This window comes from Muntiacus reevesi, chromosome 9 (assembly GCF_963930625.1).
Source record: "Muntiacus reevesi chromosome 9, mMunRee1.1, whole genome shotgun sequence".
NCBI lineage: Eukaryota > Metazoa > Chordata > Mammalia > Artiodactyla > Cervidae > Muntiacus > Muntiacus reevesi.
This window is the reverse complement of record NC_089257.1, coordinates 10003622-10021665: the sequence shown is the minus strand read 5'-3', so window position 1 is coordinate 10021665 and position 18044 is coordinate 10003622. Positions and strand designations below refer to the sequence as shown.

The window sequence follows — 18044 nt, the reverse complement described above, 5'->3', positions numbered from 1 at the left end:
ATAAAGCCTCCACAGAATAACAGTCAGTGCTGTTAGCTTCACTACTGTGGCCTAATGCCCAGACAGCCCCAAGGACTCAAGAAATGTTTTCCTAATAAACGAATAAGCCCCAAACAGCATTAAGGCTTTCTATTATTCAAGTCACTTTGTTGAAATAAGCATGTTGAGGCTCAGAAAACTTCCCTCATCTTCCCAAATAAGCCAAGATCCCTGTTCAGCTCTTCCTTACTTTAATAGCGATAGTCTTGACCATATTTCATAGGTTTGTATAAGAGAATGCCCTCCTTTGGTATGGGTTGAGGTAATTAAACACTTGATTCCTTCATTTGTAGGTGAGGTCTCTTTAAACCATGGAGAGCAATCATACGGTGACTGAGTTCATCCTTGTGGGATTCACAACAGACCCCAAGATGCAGCGGGTCCTGTTTGTGGTGTTCCTTGGTGTCTACTCCATGACCCTGGTAGGAAATACCACCCTCATAGTGTTGATCTGTAATGACTCTCGACTGCACACGCCCATGTATTTTTTCATTGGGAATCTGTCTTTCCTGGATCTCTGGTACTCCTCGGTGTACACCCCAAAGATCCTAGTGACCTGCATCTCTGAAGACAAAAGCATCTCCTTCGCTGGCTGTGTGGTCCAGTTCTTCTTCTCTGCAGGGCTGGCCTACAGTGAGTGCTACCTGCTGGCTGCCATGGCCTATGACCGCTATGTGGCCATTTCCAGTCCCCTGCTCTATGCTCAGGTCATGTCCAGGAGACTCTGGATCTGTTTGGTTATATATTCCTATACTGGGGGGTTTGTCAATGCAACAATACTCACCAGCAACACATTCACATTGAATTTTTGTGGTGGTAATATTATTGATGACTTTTTCTGTGATGTTCCACCTCTCGTGAAATTGGCTTGTGATGTGAAAGAGACATACCAGGACGTGTTGTACTTCCTCCTGGCCTCCAATGTCATCACCCCCACCGTGCTCATCCTAGCTTCCTATGCCTTCATCATTGCTGCCATCTTGCGAATTCGCTCCACCCAGGGCCGCCTCAAAGCCTTCTCCACCTGCTCCTCCCACCTCATCTCTGTCACCTTGTACTATGGCTCCATTCTCTACATCTACTCCCGTCCAAGTTCCAGCTATTCCCTTGAGAGGGACAAGATAGTGTCTACATTTTACACCGTGGTGTTCCCCATGTTGAACCCCATGATCTACAGCCTAAGGAATAAAGATGTTAAAGATGCTCTGAAAAAACTCTTCAGGTTCACATAATTTGAAGTCTAAACTGACATAAATTTCCTGAAACATTGCTCAATGAAAACAGACTGCTTCAGGGGAAGTTTGGGGAGAGATATTAAAAAAAAAAAAAGAAAAAAAACCACACTTATTTCTCTACTCAAAGAATCAATGAAAAAGTCTTTTACCTTGCATTAGTTTGTTTTAACAATTCTGCTATAATCTATTATACAACTTAATAAATTCAACTTAGTATAATTTTTAAAAATGATATCAAAATTTAATGCAATACAAGAGTACATATCACTTCTGGAATTTCAAAAGATTAAATTTTACTATCTCCTTGGGAGAGACCCATTTTCCACCTACTTGATGAGCATTAAGGGATTGTGAAGAAACCATTAAATGGATTCTTTACATTTGTGGAATATATCCCAAATTCTTCTTGTCTGATACAATGCTTCTGTGGTAATGAAAGAGTAAGGACTGTGAAGAATTTTGTGATGGAAAGAGAAAGCAATGAGGTATTAGATAACAAACACAGATGAAAAGAAAAATCAGAAATATCAGAGCTAGTACAAATTATGAATTGGCATCAACTATTGGTTCTAAAACTTTTATTTAACTGTATCGCATAAATGTGCCCATTACAATAGCTATACTCTTTCAACAAAAAATTGTAACTTCTGAGATGCAAACTACACATTTGTCAAATGTAACCAATATTCTGTAATTTGCAGCATTGTTGTAAAGAGCATTTTTTTAATTAGTCATTTCAGGTCGTCAAAAGTTAAAAAGAAAAAAATTATTAAAATTATTTAAAATTAAGTAAAGTTCACCAGAAATTTTCAAATGTTGTTCTCAAAATACCTTCCTTTCAATGTTTGTCAATGAATGATTTTAACTTTTTTCATAAGAAATGAGTTCCTCTGCTTTCTTCTGGTTTTCTTCCTCTTTCTCCATCTAATCTCTAGGTGATGCAGAAATTTCCCACTCGCCAATGATCTCATATATAGTCCGTAAATATAGAATCTATACATACTACGTTCAGAGTACTTCACAAGCTACTTGCTGAGTAGACTTGGCAGGAGGGAGACAAGTCAAACAGAGACAGAACCAAAGCCAGGATGTGCTCACTTTTAGGGTAATAACCAGAGGCGGATATTACCGAGCACTTAGCTTTCCCTTGCCATGCAAATCCACATTGGGGATGGTAGCCTGATTTGAATTTACCCTCTTTTTAAAGGTAAAATGCAAACTTCCTAATACAAATTACAAAAATTGGGGGAGGGTGGATAACAGGATAAGTTTTAACTTAATCAGCTGTGTCAGAAGCTCACAATTCCAGATTAGAATCATAGATTCATTGTTTTGCACTTGCCTAGCTATCACTTAAGCATATATGTGGAAATTAAAACATATCTTGAAGGATCACCTACAAAAAATGAATTAGTATGTCTGGAAACATTACCTTCAGTTTTATAGTTTACAGTTTCTATAAACCGTTTTTACAGGCATGAAAGTATTTTTGAAAGTCAAATATATAAAATCTGATTATGAACAACAAAAGTATCTGGAGAGTTATTGTTCACTACCTTTGTTATGAATATTGATGACAGTAAAAGGATCAGTACTCTTCCAAAATCAATGGAGGTTATTATTGCTTACAATGAACTTTTTAAAATATTAAGTATAAAATGCAGAATCAGTTTTCAAAAAGAACTATATATTACAAGCAAATCACAGGAAGAAAAACAACTAAACCTGCCTTGTACTAAATATTGGTCTGTAAGGTTCTAGGTAATTAAAAAATTCTATCAGTGTCTGTGAGGTTGGGAACAAACACTGAATCTAGGATACAGCAGAGCTTTAATTTGTCAGGTCTTTTTTGTGTGTGTGTGGGTGGGTGGGTGGGTGTGTCTTTTTGTTTCTATTTGTCCCATTTGATGTTGTTATTTTCCTTCATGGGGAATATTCAGTTCATGATCAGATGGATGGCATGGCAGACTACTCAGTCTATCTGGAAGAGATCACACTTAAGGTGTTGTGTAATCTTAATAACATATATTTCTCTATATTTAGAAAAGTGTTTTCTTCATATTCTAAACAATTCAAACACTTTGCTTAATATTTCATTGAAGTTGAAGGCACAAGGATGACAAAGAAATAATCAATATACTCAATTAGAGTTTTATGAGGGAGTTTGGGAGAACGTCTTGATCAAAACAAATATTTGTCAAAATTTGTTTCCAGGTTTTTCACAATTTTAAATCTACTTCTTGATCAGTAAAGCTTGCTCACCAAGGTTCAAACTCAAACTATGTATTTGAAAACCATCCAAATCCACTTTCTTTTACAAAGAGAGCTCCCCCAAAATCAAATAGGATGAGTTTTTATGAAAATCGAGTACTGCAAAGTAGCAGAGCGCAATATTGTAGAGCATCAAACAGCTCAATATTAGTTTTAAAAGTTTAATCACAACAAAAAAATAATCAACAGAAAATGGTTCAATCAATGATTCATCTTTTAAGCAAAATGTGTTGTATTTACTTGAAATATGGCAATGTGCACAAGCACGTTTATAGGACAGTAATTTGGAAAATGCAATGGCAGCACCCTGCAAAAAGATCACCTTCATCTCTGAGGTCTTAGAGTCTGTGTTGCTTTCCAGAAGGCCGCTTTAACATCTTTGTTTCTCAGGCTATAGATAAGAGGATTGAGCAATGGGTTGACCACAGTGTAAAACAGAGATGCCACTTTGTCCTTCCCCAGGGAGTAGGTGGAGCTTGGCCTTGCATATGTGAAGAGCAAGGATCCATAGAAGAGCATGACCGAGACCAGGTGTGAAGCACAGGTGGAGAAGGCCTTGCACCTTCCTGAAGCTGTGCGGATCCTCAGAATAGCCAGAGAGATGTTGAAATAGGAAATTATGATGACAAGAATGTTGGAGAGGACGGTGAAACCCACGAGACCCAGGAGGACCTGTTCATAGACCTTGGTGTCTGTACAGGACATCTTCACCAGTGGTGGCACGTCACAGAAATAGTGATCAATAGTATTTTTGCCACAGAAGCTCAGGCGAAACGTGTTGGCAGTGTGTGCTATAGCATTCAAGAGCCCTCCCATGTAGGAGCCAGCCACAAGCCCAGTACAGAGAGGAGGGGACATAGACCTTGAATAGAGTAGCGGGTTACAGACTGCCATGTGGCGGTCATGGGCCATGGCTGCTAGGAGATAGCACTCACTGTAGGTTACAGCACAGGAAAAGAAGAACTGGGCTCCACATCCGGCCAGAGACATGCGCTTATCCTCTGAGATACAAGTAGCCAGGATTCTGGGGGTGTACACAGAGGTGTACCAGAAGTCCAAGAGAGAGAGATTGCCAATGAAAAAATACATGGGTGTGTGCAGGCAGGAATCGATATGGATTAAGATAACTAAGGACATGTTACCTGACAAGGTGATCAAATAGAGCATCAGAAATATTCCAAATAGGGCCAGTCTCCACCGAGGGTCTGCGGAAAGGCCGAGTAAGATGAATTCAGTCAGGAGGGTGCGGTTTCCAACTTCCATGGCCACGGAGGAGAAAGCCTGATAAGATAAGAAAAAGCTGGTAAATGATTTAATGATTTTCCATTGAAAGAAATAAAGTATTAAACCAGCAATTCCTAGGAAGCTTATGGACTTCTATCCCTTATTGTTTAGAATGATACAACATCAGTCTGTGACTTAGGGGCCACTGGAATTCAAGCTATAATCTCATTTTGAAATTCAGCCTTTCACTACCTAATTGTTTAATGTAGAACACCCCCTCACATAGGCACCCCACAATTACAACTGTTTACAGAGCAGCTCTCAATGAGAAAAACCTGATTCCAATAGACCATATTTGGGGCCATAAAAACACTCAATAATTTTAAAATGATTCAAGCTATGGGAAGTAATTTTTCTGAGTCCCATGTGTTGATAATTTCATTAGAAACCAGTAGAGGAAAATAGATCTATGAAAAATTCCCAAATCTTTGAAAGAATATTTAAAACACTTCTAAATATCTTATAAGCAAAATTAAAAACAACATATAGAAATTATTCTTAAGAAAGTGAAAATAAAACACAACATATTAATTAGTGAGAAATAGTAAAGCAGCACTTACAGGAAAATTTCCAGCACTGAACACCAACAAAAAATAAATAGATAAATAAAAGCTCTTTAATCACTGATATTTGCTTGTAAGTGCAAGCAGGAAGTGGCCCAACTGAGAGAATAGAACACTGAGCTCACCTCCTCCCGTGGGAACACCTAAATTATAGTTATTTACAGAGCAACTATTGATTAGCATCATCTGAAGACTTTTCACAACTGAAGAAACTGAATATATAAAGAAGAAACCGTGAGATATATAGTAGATATGAAGATATAGATAAGTTGACAACTTGCATATATAGATAGCGAGACATAGCTATATTTAAATGTCATGGTAGTCACAAACCAAATTCCTATGATAAATGCCACACAAAAAGAGAAGAGAGAAGAATCCAAATACAACACTAAAGAGTAAACAAATCACAAGAGAAGACAACAACAAGAAAAGGAATTTTTAAAAGATCTACCAAAAAAATAATAATTAACAAAATGGCATTAAGAAGTACATATGAATACTTATTTTAAATATAAATGGAATATATTAGTAAATGAAAAATATAGAGTGACTACATGAATAAGAAACTAAGACCCATGTATGTACTGACTGAGCTTCCCAGGTGGCACTGGTGGTAAAGAACCACTGCCAATGCAGAAGAGATAAGAGAGGTGGGTTCAGTCCTTGGGTCAGGAAGATCCCCTGCAGGTGGGCATGGCGATTCACTCCAGTAATCTTGCCAGGAAAATCCCACGGGCAGAGGAGCCTGGGGGGCTACAGTTGCTAGGTTGCAAAGCATCAGACACAACTGAGGTGACTTAATACATACACACACATGTACTGCCTAGAAGATATTCCAGATCTAAAGACGCACACATACTGAAAGTGAAGGGACGGAGAAAATGTATTAAACGTAACTGGAAAGAATGTGGGGTAACAATACTTTTATCAGACAAAATCATCTTTAAAACAAAGACAGTGATAGACAAAGACATTACAAGATGATAAAGACATCAATCTAGCAGAGTAAACATATATAGACACATATAAAATATGTGCATGCTCAGTTCTGTCCAACTCTTTGCAACCCCATGTGTTGTAGCCCTCAAGTTGCTCCTGTGTCCATGAACTTATCCCAACAAGAAAACTGGAGCGAGTTGCCATTTCCTCCTCCAGGGGACCTTCCGAACCCAAGGATCTAACCTGTGTCTCCCGAGGCTTTTGCATTGGCAGGCAGATTCTTTACTGCCGAGCAACCTGAGAAGCCCTACACTCACAACTGGAATCAAGATTGCCAAAAAAAATAGCAACAAGCTCAAATATACATATGATACCACTTTAATGGCAGGAAGTGAAGATTAACTAAAAAACTCCTGATGAGGGTGAAAGAGGAGAGTGAAAAAGCTGGCCTAAAATTCGCCATTCAAAAAATGAAGTTCCACCACTGGTTCCACCACTCCATGGCAAATAGATGGGTAAAAAATGGAAACAGTGACAGATTTTATTTTTTTGGGCACCAGAATCATTGTGGATGGTGACTGTAGCTATGAAATTAAAAGACACTAGCTCCTCGGAAGAAAAGCTATGACAAAAACTAGACAGTGTATTAAAGAGCAGAGACACCACTTTGAGGGTAGAGTCAAAGCTATGATTTTTCCAGTAGTCATGTAGGGATGTGAGGAGTTGGACCATAAAGAAGGCTGAGTGCCAAATAATTGATGCCTCTGAATAATAGTACTAGAGAAGACTCTTGAGAGTCCCTTGGACAGCACAGTCATCAGACCAGTTCAATCCTAAAGGAAATCAACCCTGACTATTCATTCATTGAAAGGACAGATGCTGAAGCTGAAGCTCCAAAATCTTGGCCAGCTGACACCCTGGAAAAGATCCTGATTCTGGGAAAGATTGTGGGCAGGAGAAGAAGGGTGTGATAGAGGATAAGATGGTTGGATGGCATCACTGACTCAATGTACATGAGTTTGAGCAAACTCTAGGTTATAATGAAGGACAATGAAGCCTGGTGGCTATAGTTCATGGGATCACAAAGAATAGGACATGATTTAGCAACTGAACAACAACCAACCCCTGAACCAACCCCTGGTCACTAAAAACTTCAAAGAGAAAAGTTTAAAAATTGGAAACATAATTAATAAAGAAACAAAACTCTAAATTCTATGAAACATTGCAAAAGCAGTCATTTGTAAGAGTTAAGTCTATAATGTTAAACTCAAGAAACAAGAACAATCTCAAATAAGCAACTTCACAGTGCACTTACTTAAAGAAACCAGAAAAAGAAGAACAAATCAAAGTTAGTAGAAGGAATGAAATAATAAATATCAGAGTAGAAATAAGTGTTAGGTACATTAGAAAAACAATAGAACATATCAGTGTAACTAAGAATTAGTTCTTTGAAAAGTAAGAAAAAAAAAAACCAAGATAAATCTTCGACCATATTCATTAACAAAGGAGAGGATGACCAAATAAATAAAATTAGAAATAAAAGAGAAGTTACAATCTAGTTAACAGAAATACAGGCAATCATAAGAGAATACTATAAACAGATATGTGCCAACAAGCAAGAAAACCTGGAGGAAATGGATAAATTCTTAGAAATATGCAATATTTAAAGACCAAATAAGGAAGAAATAGAAAATATGGGCCAACTTGTTATTGATAATGAGATTGAACAAAACCCCAATCAAAAAATGTTCCAATAAACAAAACTGGGACCAGAAGGAATTGTATTATTTGCAACCGCATGGAAGGAGCTAGAGGGTATTATACCAAGGGAGTAAAGCAGCTGGTGCTGTTTAGTTGCTTCTGTTGTGTCTGACTCTGGGTGACCCTATGGACTGCAGCCTGCCAGGCTTCTCTGTCCATGGGTTTCTCCAGGCAAGAGTACTTAAGTGGGTTGCCATGCCCTCCTCTAGGGGATCTTCCCAACCCAAGGATCAATCCTGGGTCCCCTTCATTGCAGGCAGATTCTTTACCACTGAGCCACCAGGGAAAGACACATACTGTATGATCTCATTTATATGTGGAGTCTAATAACCAAACCAAGTGGAAAAACATAACAAAACAGAATCAGGCTCAAGGATATGAAGAACAAAGAGGTGATTGCCAAAAGAAATGAGGATGTGGGGGGCAGGGGGCTGGTGAATAAAATAGGTGAGGAACAAGCTTCTGGTTTCAAAGTAAATAAGTCATGGAAATGAAATGTACACCATGGTAAATACAGTCAACAGTATTGTTAAGAAGAAGAGATATGACAATAGCTTGGAAGAAAAGCTATGACCAAACTAGACAGGATATTGAAAAGCAGAGACTACTTTGCCAACAAATGTCTGTCTAGTCAAAGCTATGGTTTTTCTAGTAGTCATATGTAGATGTGAGAGTTGGAACATGAAGAAAACTGAGTGCCGAAGAACTGATGCTTTCCAACTGTGGTGTTGGAGAAGACTCTTGAGAGTCCCTTGGACTGCAATGAGATCAAACCAGTCAATCCTAAAGGAAACCAATTCTGAATATACATTGAAAGGACTGATGCTGAATCTGAAGCTCCAACACTTTTGCCACCTGATGTGAAGAACTGACTCATTGGAAAAGACCCCGATGCTGGAAAAGATTGATGGCAGGAAGATAAAGGGACAACAGAGGATGAGATGGTTGGATGGCATCACCAAATTGATGGACATGTGTTTGAGCAAGCTCCAGGAGTTGGTGATGGAATGGGAGGACTGGCATGCTGCAGTCCATGGGCTTGCAAAGAGTTAGACACAACTGAGTGACAACTGAATACTGTCAAAATGTAATAACTTTGCATGGTGCAGATGTTACCGAGAATCATCATGGTGATCATTTTGTAATGTATAGAAATATTGAATGGCAATATTAGAAATAAGCATTGTTGGTAATTATGCTTTAATTAATGCTCTAACTTTTAAAAGAGAAAGAAGTTAAAAATAAACCACAAACCAATGATCTATGTTATATATTGCAAAAGAGATAGAATTCTTTACTGATTTTCTGATTTCAAGAATAGATTCTCTTGGGGTCAAGATTCTGTCCTTGGTGTCTGGGATGGCCTTGTCATTTGTTTAGGTCAACAATTTATAGCAAATACTATATGTCAAGCCTGGGTCTCAAGAGGCTTTGTATCTTTCTTTTCTTACTTTTGAAATGCTACTACTATGTAAACCAGTGATCAGTGCAAGGAAATAGAGGAAAGTAATAGAATGGGAAAGATTAGAGATCTCTTCAAGAAAATTAGAGATACCAAGGGAACATTTCATGCAAAAATGGGCTCAATAAAGGACAGAAATGGTATGAACCTAACAGAAGCAGAAGATATTAAGAAGAGGTTGCAAGAATACACAGAAGAGCTTAGTAGACATAGCTCAGACATCCTGGAATGCGAAGTCAAGTGGGCCTTAGGAAATATCACAATGAACAAAGCTAGTGGAGATGATGGAATTCCAGCTGAGCTATTTCAAATCCTAAAAGATGATGCTGTAAAAGTGCTACACTCAAGTCAGCAAATTTGGAAAACTCAGCAGTGGCCACAGGACTGGAAAAGATCAGTTTCATTGCAATCCCAAAGAAAGGCAATGCCAAAGAATGCTGAAACTACCACACAATTACACTGATCTCACACACTAGTATAAGCAAGGTGAAAAGACCGTCCACAGAATGGGAGCAAATAATAGCAAACGAAACAACAGAAAAAGGATTAATCTCAAAAATATACAAGCAACTCCTGAACCTCAATTCCAGAAAAATAAATGACCCAATCAAAAAAGGGGCCAAAGAACTAAACAGACATTTCTCCAAAGAAGACATACAGATGGCTAACAAACACATGAAAAGATGCTCAACATCACTCATTATCAGAGAAATGCAAATCAAAACCACAATGAGGTACCATTACACGCCAGTCAGGATGGCTGCTATCCAAAAGTCTACAAGCAATAAATGTTGGAGAGGGTGTGGAGAAAAGGGAACCCTCTTACACTGTTGGTGGGAATGCAAACTAGTACAGCCACTATGGAGAACAGTGTGGAGATTCCTTAAAGAACTGGAAATAGAACTGCCATATGACTCAGCAACCCCACTCCTGGGCATCCACACCAAGGAAACCAGATCTTAAAGAGAGATGCACCCCAGTGTTCATCACAGCACTGTTTATAATAGCCAGGACATGGAAGCAACCTAGATGCCCATCAGTAGATGAATGGATAAGGAAGCTGTGGTACATATACACCATGGAATATTACTCAGCCATTAAAAAGAATTCATTTGAATCAGTTCTAATGAGATGGATGAAACTGGAGCCCATTATACAGAGTAAAGTAAGCCAGAAAAATAAAGAACATTACAGCATACTAACGCATATATATGGAATTTAAAAAGATGGTAATGATAACCCTATATGCAAAACAGAAAAAGAGACACATATGTACAGAACAGACTTTAGGACTCTGTGGGAGAAGGCAAGGGTGGGATGTTCTGAGAGAAGAGCATTGAAACAAGTATACTATCAAGGGTGAAACAGACCACCAGCCCAGGTTGGATGCATGAGACAAGTGCTCAGGGCTGGTGCACTGGGAAGACCCAGAGGGATGGGATGGAGAGGGAGGAAGGAGGGGGGGATCAGGATGGGGAACACACGTAAATCCATGGCTGATTCATGTCAATGTATGGCAAAAACCAATACAATATCATAAAGTAATTAGCCTCCAACTAATAAAAATAAATGGAAAAAAAAAAGGACCCTGGTCCTGGCAAAGGTTGAAGGGGGGAGGAGATAGAGATGACATAAGATGAGATGGTTGGATGGCATCACTGACTCAATGGACATGCATTTGAGTAAACTCCAGGAGTTGGGAGGCCTGGCATGCTAGAGTCCATGGGATTGTAAAGTGTCAGACATGGCTGAGTGACTGAACTAAAGTGAACCATGTAAATAAACCTGGGTTAGCTTTCTGGATAATGAGACATCTGACTGCATTCTCTTTTTGACTCTAGCTGACACCATGCTGGACCCCAGACATGTGAGTGGGTCCCTTCTTCCTCATCTAGCTCTCACTGAGTTAGCACCTGTGCGCAGGCATATCAGCCTGCCTGGCTCTGAGAAGACAGGGCTGGTGTAGGCAGCCTTGCAAAACCACCAGGTTGAACTGTCACCTGAGTTCAAATCCTGATTTCATCCCTTGATAGCTCTGCAATCTTGGGAAAGTACTTAATAGCCACCATCCCACAACTCTATACCTTTTAAAAGGTAGGAAAATGTCAGTGTTATAGATTAAACAAGTAGCCCAGGTTGTGGACCAAAGTTAAACCCAGTAGAAGCTAATTTTATTCTAAGAAAGAATAGATGAGTCAAGTGCTCGGGCCTGGGAAGATCCAGAGGAATCGGGTGGAGAGGGAGGTGGGATGGGAGACCGGGATGGGGAATTCGTGTAACTCTATGGCTGATTCACATCAATGTATGACAAAACCCATTAAAAAAAAAAAAAAAGAATCAAACAGATGAGGTGGAGGTGATTTATGGTTAGAGATGAAATGATTGATTACATCAATTCCTATAAACAGAATAGCATTCTCAGTAACAGAGGGGCATGTTTGTAGTATACAAAATAACCAGGAAGAAAGGGACAAATGGGCAAAGGATCTAGAGAGGTAAATTGGGATGATATTTCCACCCACCTTGAATGCTAGACTGATGAGTTTATTTGTAATTATGAAAGTAGTACTTGAAGGCTTAGGTTAAAAGTTCAGTAATATGTTGTAGTTTTCAGTTAATGTGTCTTTTACATATTTTGTTAAATTTATTCCTTAATGCTTCATGTTTTCTGGATGCTTTTGTAAATAGCATTTTTGTTTGATTTTGTTTTCCACTTATTCATTGCTAGGATATAGAAAAACAATTTTAAAAATATTGACTTTGTATCCTGTGACCTTAATAAATTCACTTATTCATTTGAAAAAAAAAAAAAAAAGAAAGAATAATAATATCTGACTTATAAAACCTGAGTGTAAGGAAAATTAAATAATGAAAGCCATTTTTTTCAAGAAGACAGTAATATTTAGATTGGTGATGTCCTTCAGAAATTTTTAAATATTTTGAGTAAGTATCTTCGTTACCTATTTGCATGTAATTTGACAAAGGGGCATCACGTTCAAAGTGCAAAGCTCACTGGCCTTGGATGAAGGAGTCCTGTGATGGAGACAGGGTCTAACACTTACCATTTGTGTGATTTTTCAAAAATTGAGATTTAATAGACATAATGACATAATGCCTGTATAATTTTAAGAGAGTCACCTATCCCCTCTGAAACACAAGTTTATCACATGAAGACATGTATTTGCTCCTTTTCTAGCACCAACTTTCTGTGATTCCCATTTATTAAAACCTCTTATAACCTCTATAAATTCTGTCATAACTATAAGAGCATGTAAGCTTGCCTGCAATGATACAGTGTGCAGAAAAGATTAACTACCCTTATGCTATGCATGTTTCTTTGTAGACATTAAGTGTATCATCATCTTTGCTTAAGTGAGAGATGAAATATATCCTTATTTTAACACGAAGATTTGCATTGTCATACTTCTTTCTATAATAATCAATCATGTGAACTTGTGCACATTCCTTAATTTCTTTATCAGGAAAATAATTAACTGCTCTTAATTTTTGTAAGGTTAAACCTCTTTGAAAACCTAACAAAAGCAATGTATGTTCACCCCAACCTCCAAAACTGCATGTATGTTTAAACAAACACAATTTTAGAGGGTTCAAGAATCCCTATAAATCTACCCATAGATTTGGGGTCATTATTCTAAATTAAAAATTCTACCTGTAAAAGGGACTTCCCTGGCAGCTCAGGTGGTAAAGAATCTGCCTGCCATGCAAGAGACCCGGATTCAACCCCTGGGTCAGGAAGAGCCTCTGAAGAAGGGAAGTCAACCCATGCCAATATTCTTGCCTGAGTAGCTCCAAGGCCAGAGGAGTCTGGCAGGCCACAGTCTATGAGATCAGAAAGAGTCAGACAGGACTGAATGACTCACACCCCCCCCCCACACACACACACACAGTAAAATATACCTAATGCTAACATTCTATACTCCTAAGGGATGAGTAACAAAATAATTCAAATTTCAGAAGTTTGCAGTTGAATTCCTAACCTTCAGTCCTCCAAAGTGATTGCTCTGTTCATTTGTTATATCAGGTAACAAATTCTATTCTTCTAGCTTCTCACACTACACATTTAGAATCAATCTACTCTTTTTTTCCTCCTATTTCCTCTTCAAACTTCCCTCTGAATTTTGCACCTAAAAAATGAGCACCAAGAAGTTAAAATATTACACCTATAGCTGAGTCAACACAGAGTATCAGAATCACTAGACCTTGCATGTCCTCTTGTTTTCTCCACTGTGTAAAGGAATATGCGATGAGTCAGCATAACTATCAGAGTGAATTTTAATTCTAGATGAGAGTTACGTCTATCACTAATGGACCTCTGTTTAGAAGTGTGTGTGTGTGGCATCAGACAAACTCTGCACCTCTCTTCTGATTTCAGCTGAGGTCGAGTGAAAGTGTAAGTCTCTCACTGTGTCCAGCTCTTTGCGACCCATGGACTGTAGCTCTTCTGTCCACGGGACTATCCAGGCAAGACCATTGGAATGGGTAACCATTCTTTTCCAGGGGATCTTCCCAACCCAGGGATAAAACTCAAGTCTCCTGAATTGCACGCAGATTCCTTACTGTCTGTGCTACCAGGAAAGACCAACTGAGGTCAAAGAGAAGCCAGATCACTTAACTGCCTCTGATCTGAGATGCTTACCTTTGACCAGAAGGACAAACCTGGGAGTGATGCTCTTTTTTGTCTCCTCTAAAGTTTCAGCCTTTGTTAGACCTGATGCATTTATTTCTTCAGTAGCCCTTTGGGATCCCTTCCACACAGAAGCCCAGATATATGCACCATAGTCTCCAAAGACATAATTGGAGTTCATTTGAAGTATGGGGATAATGTGTTAATTAGGATATAACAATATGATGACTACTTTATTAAAAATTGGCTCTTTAAATGGATCTAAGTCACAATATTACTATTAAATATATCTGATAATTGAAACTCTCCAAATTGTATTAATTAGACTTCTCCAAAATGAATCATGCAATACATAATTTTCTTCTTTACTATATGCTCTTCTTTTTGTGAAGGCCGCACTTCCTTTTCTCATTCATCAGACAATTTCTACCTGTCTTTGTTGTTATGGCTTGAATTGTATCCCTCCAAAACTCTGCTGTTGGAGCCCTAACCTCCCCTGGCTTACTAACTCAGAATATGACTGTATTTGTAGATGGTGTTGATAGTCACACCTGGCTCTGTGTGACCCCATGGACTGTAGCCTGGCAGTATTCTCAGTCCATGGGATTTTCCGGGCAAGAATACTGAAGTGCGTTGCCATTTCCTTCCCCAGGGGATCTTCCCAACTTAAGGATTGAACCTGCATCTCCTGCATTTCAGGTGGGTTCTTTACTACTGAGCCACCAGGGAAGTAGGTAGGGCCTTAAGAGACATGGTTAAGTTAAAATGAGGTGACTAGGATAAACCTTAATCCGATATGTCAGTCAGTCAGTCAGTTCAGTCACTCAGTCATGTCCAAATCTTTGCTGCCCCAAGGACTGAAGCACCCAGGCCTTCCTGTGCATCACCATCTCCTGGAGTCTTCTCAGACAAATGTCCATTGAGTCGGTGAAGCCATCCAACCATCTCATCCTCTGTCATTCCCTTCTCCTCCTGCCTTTAATATTTCCCAGCAGTAGGATCTTTTCAAATGAGTCACCTCTTCGCATCAGGTGGCCAAAATATTGGAGTTTCAGCTCCAACGTCAGTCCTTCCAATGAACACTCAGGACTGATCTCCTTTAGGATGGGTTGGTTGGATCTCCTTGCTGTCCAAGGGACTCTCAAGAGTCTTCTCCAACACCACAGTTCAAAAACATTAATTCTTTGGCACTTACCTTTCTTTTTAGTCCAACTCTCACATCCATACATGACTACTGGAAAAAACATAGCTTTGACTTGACATTACTGTGTTGTCAAAGTAATGTCTCTGCTTTTTAATATGCTGTCTAGGTTGGTCATGACTTTTCTCTCAAGGAGCAAGGGTCTTTTGCTTTCATGGCTTTAAGTCTTATACTTGCTGTACTCTTGTTCTTGATTCTCTAGTTTTTGGAGGAAACAATCCTTTATTGAAAACTCACAGTGAATCTAAGTAAAGATATTTGCTATCTTCTACATCTATTGCCAAAGAAATATATCATGACAAACAAAGAAATAATTATCAGAATGAAAAATAAATTTATTTTAAGGGAATTTTGTAACAGGTATTTTACTTGTGACCTCTTAACTCATTCTCCTAACAAATGGATAAATATCTTCACAACCGAAAGTTCAAGGTTTGTACTTTTGTTTTCTCACCTGTGAACTGCAAGATTTTAAGCAAGTCATTTAATCCATATAATCGTGACAATGATTCAATAATCAATTTTATTATTCCCTGGTAGTTCATCTGGTAAAGAATCCACCTGTAATGCAGGAGAACCTGGTTTGATTCCTGGGTCAGGAAGATCTGCTGGAGAAGGGTTAGGCTACCCACTTTAGTATTGGCTCGAGAAGGTCTCCTGGAGAAGGGAACCTACCTTCTACCCACTCCAATATTCTTGCCTGGAGAATTCTCTGGACTGTATAGTCCATGGAGTCACAAAGAGTTGGGCAGGACTGAACGAATTTCTCTTCACTTCTCTTCACTTCATAGATTAAGATTTCATAGAATAAGATAGTATATATGCAGGCAACCATGAATACCATTTTAGAAATCCTATCTCTCACAAAATTCGCAGAATCCAGCCCCTTTATTTCAAAAGAATATTCACATACATTATTGTCAACTGAAAAAAAAAATACAGGCTGGTATTTCCACATTATTTACTAATTTCTTTGTTTTCTTTTTTATTTATTTCTGAGACTGCAAGTTGTCATTAATGATGTAGAGATTAACCTGTAAAAAAGATAAAAAATAAAAAAAACACTCTTTGTTTATGAAACTGCTTTCTCTATCATTTTCCTCAAGGCATCTTTAACATCTTTATTTCTTAAACTATAGATCAAGGGATTCAACAAGGGAATCACCACTGTGTAGAACACAGACACCACTTTATCCCTCTCCAGGGCATAGCTCGTACTTGGCCGGGAGTAAATGAAGAGAATTGACCCATAGTACAGGGTGACAGCTGTCAGGTGAGAGCCGCAGGTGGAGAAGGCCTTCACGCGGCCTTGGGTGGAGCGGATCTTCAAGATGGCAGCAATGATGAAGAGATAGGAGGCTAGGGTAAACACAGTGGGAGTGATGACATTAGAGACAAGCAAGAAATAAAGCACAGCCTGGTAGCTTTCCTTCACATCACAGGCCAATTTGACAAGGGGAGGCAGATCACAAAAGAAATCATCAATGACATTGTCCCCACAGAAGTTCAAGGTAAAGGTTTCACTTGTGACGATGGTTGAGTTCACAAAGCCACCAAAATATGATGCTGCAACAAGACTGGCACAGAACCTTGGAGACATGGCCTGGGAATAAAGCAAGGGGTTGGAGATGGCCACAGAGCGGTCATAAGCCATGGCAGCCAACAGGTAACATTCAGTGTAGTCCATTCCAGCAGCAAAGAAGAATTGAGCTAGGCAGCCAGCAAAGGAGATGCATTTGTCATCAGAGATGCAGGTAACCAGGATTTGGGGGGCATAGACAGAAGCATACCAGAGATCCAGGAATGACAGACTTCCAATGAAGAAATACATGGGTATATGGAGCCGAGAGTCAGAACAGATCAGAGAAATCAGGGTGATGTTCCCTAAAAGACTGATGATATAAATGATCAGGAAGATGTAAAAGAGAACTCTCTGTAACCACGGGTCTGTCGTAAATCCTAAAAGTATGAACTCCTTCACTGTGGTAAAATTTTTCTCATCCATTGATTTTGGCTTTCTATGGTTCCTTTCTGTAAATGGATTAATAAATACACAAAAATAAACTCAAAAAGGATTACATCTAAATGTAAGACCAAATACTATAAAACTCTTAGAGGAAAATATAGGCAGAACACGATCTGACATAGATCACAATAAGATTATTTTTGATCCACCTACTAGAGTAATGAAAATAAAAGCAAAAATAAACATAATGGGACTCACGCAAACTTAAAAACTTTTGCACAGCAAAAGAAACCATAAACAAAACAAAACAGAACAATCCATAGAAAGGGAAAAAAAAAAACATTGGCTAATGAACCAACTGACAAAGGATTTATCTCTAAATACACAGCTTATGTAGTTTGATATCAAAACAAACAAAAACCTCAATCAAAAAATGAGAGGAAGATCTACACAGACATTTCTCCAAAGAAGACTTATAAATGACCAACAGGCAAGGAAATGATGCCCGGCATAGCTAATTATCAGAGAAATTCAAATAAAAACTACAAGAAGATATCTCCTCTCACCAGTCAGAACAGGCAGCATCGAAAATTCTACAAACAATAAATGTTGGAGAGAGAGAGAGAGTGTGGAGAAAAGGAAACCCTCCTACACCACTGACGGGAATGTCAATTG

General features: G+C 38.7%; 3 protein-coding genes across 3 annotated transcripts; 1 reads left to right on the top strand and 2 right to left on the bottom strand.

Annotated features, from left to right (window-relative positions):
- The first annotated feature begins 350 nt into the window (after positions 1-350).
- On the top strand, positions 351-1271 carry LOC136175547 (olfactory receptor 9G19-like). Its single transcript, XM_065945819.1, has one exon. It carries the CDS (start codon positions 351-353, stop codon positions 1269-1271), a length of 921 nt encoding a protein of 306 aa, XP_065801891.1.
- Positions 1272-3869: 2598 nt separating this feature from the next.
- On the bottom strand, positions 3870-4808 carry LOC136175546 (olfactory receptor 9G4-like). Its single transcript, XM_065945818.1, has one exon. The coding sequence runs from the start codon at positions 4806-4808 to the stop codon at positions 3870-3872; it is 939 nt and encodes a 312-aa protein (XP_065801890.1).
- An 11667-nt stretch (positions 4809-16475) lies between these two features.
- On the bottom strand, positions 16476-17408 carry LOC136175545 (olfactory receptor 9G19-like). The gene has a single exon (XM_065945817.1). It carries the CDS (start codon positions 17406-17408, stop codon positions 16476-16478), a length of 933 nt encoding a protein of 310 aa, XP_065801889.1.
- Positions 17409-18044: the final 636 nt, after the last annotated feature.

Coding starts and splice junctions, on each gene's coding strand:
- LOC136175547 (XM_065945819.1), top strand. CDS start 351: ATGGAGAGCAATCATACGGTGACTGAGTTCATCCTTGTGGGATTCACA.
- LOC136175546 (XM_065945818.1), bottom strand. CDS start 4,808: ATGGAAGTTGGAAACCGCACCCTCCTGACTGAATTCATCTTACTCGGC.
- LOC136175545 (XM_065945817.1), bottom strand. CDS start 17,408: ATGGATGAGAAAAATTTTACCACAGTGAAGGAGTTCATACTTTTAGGA.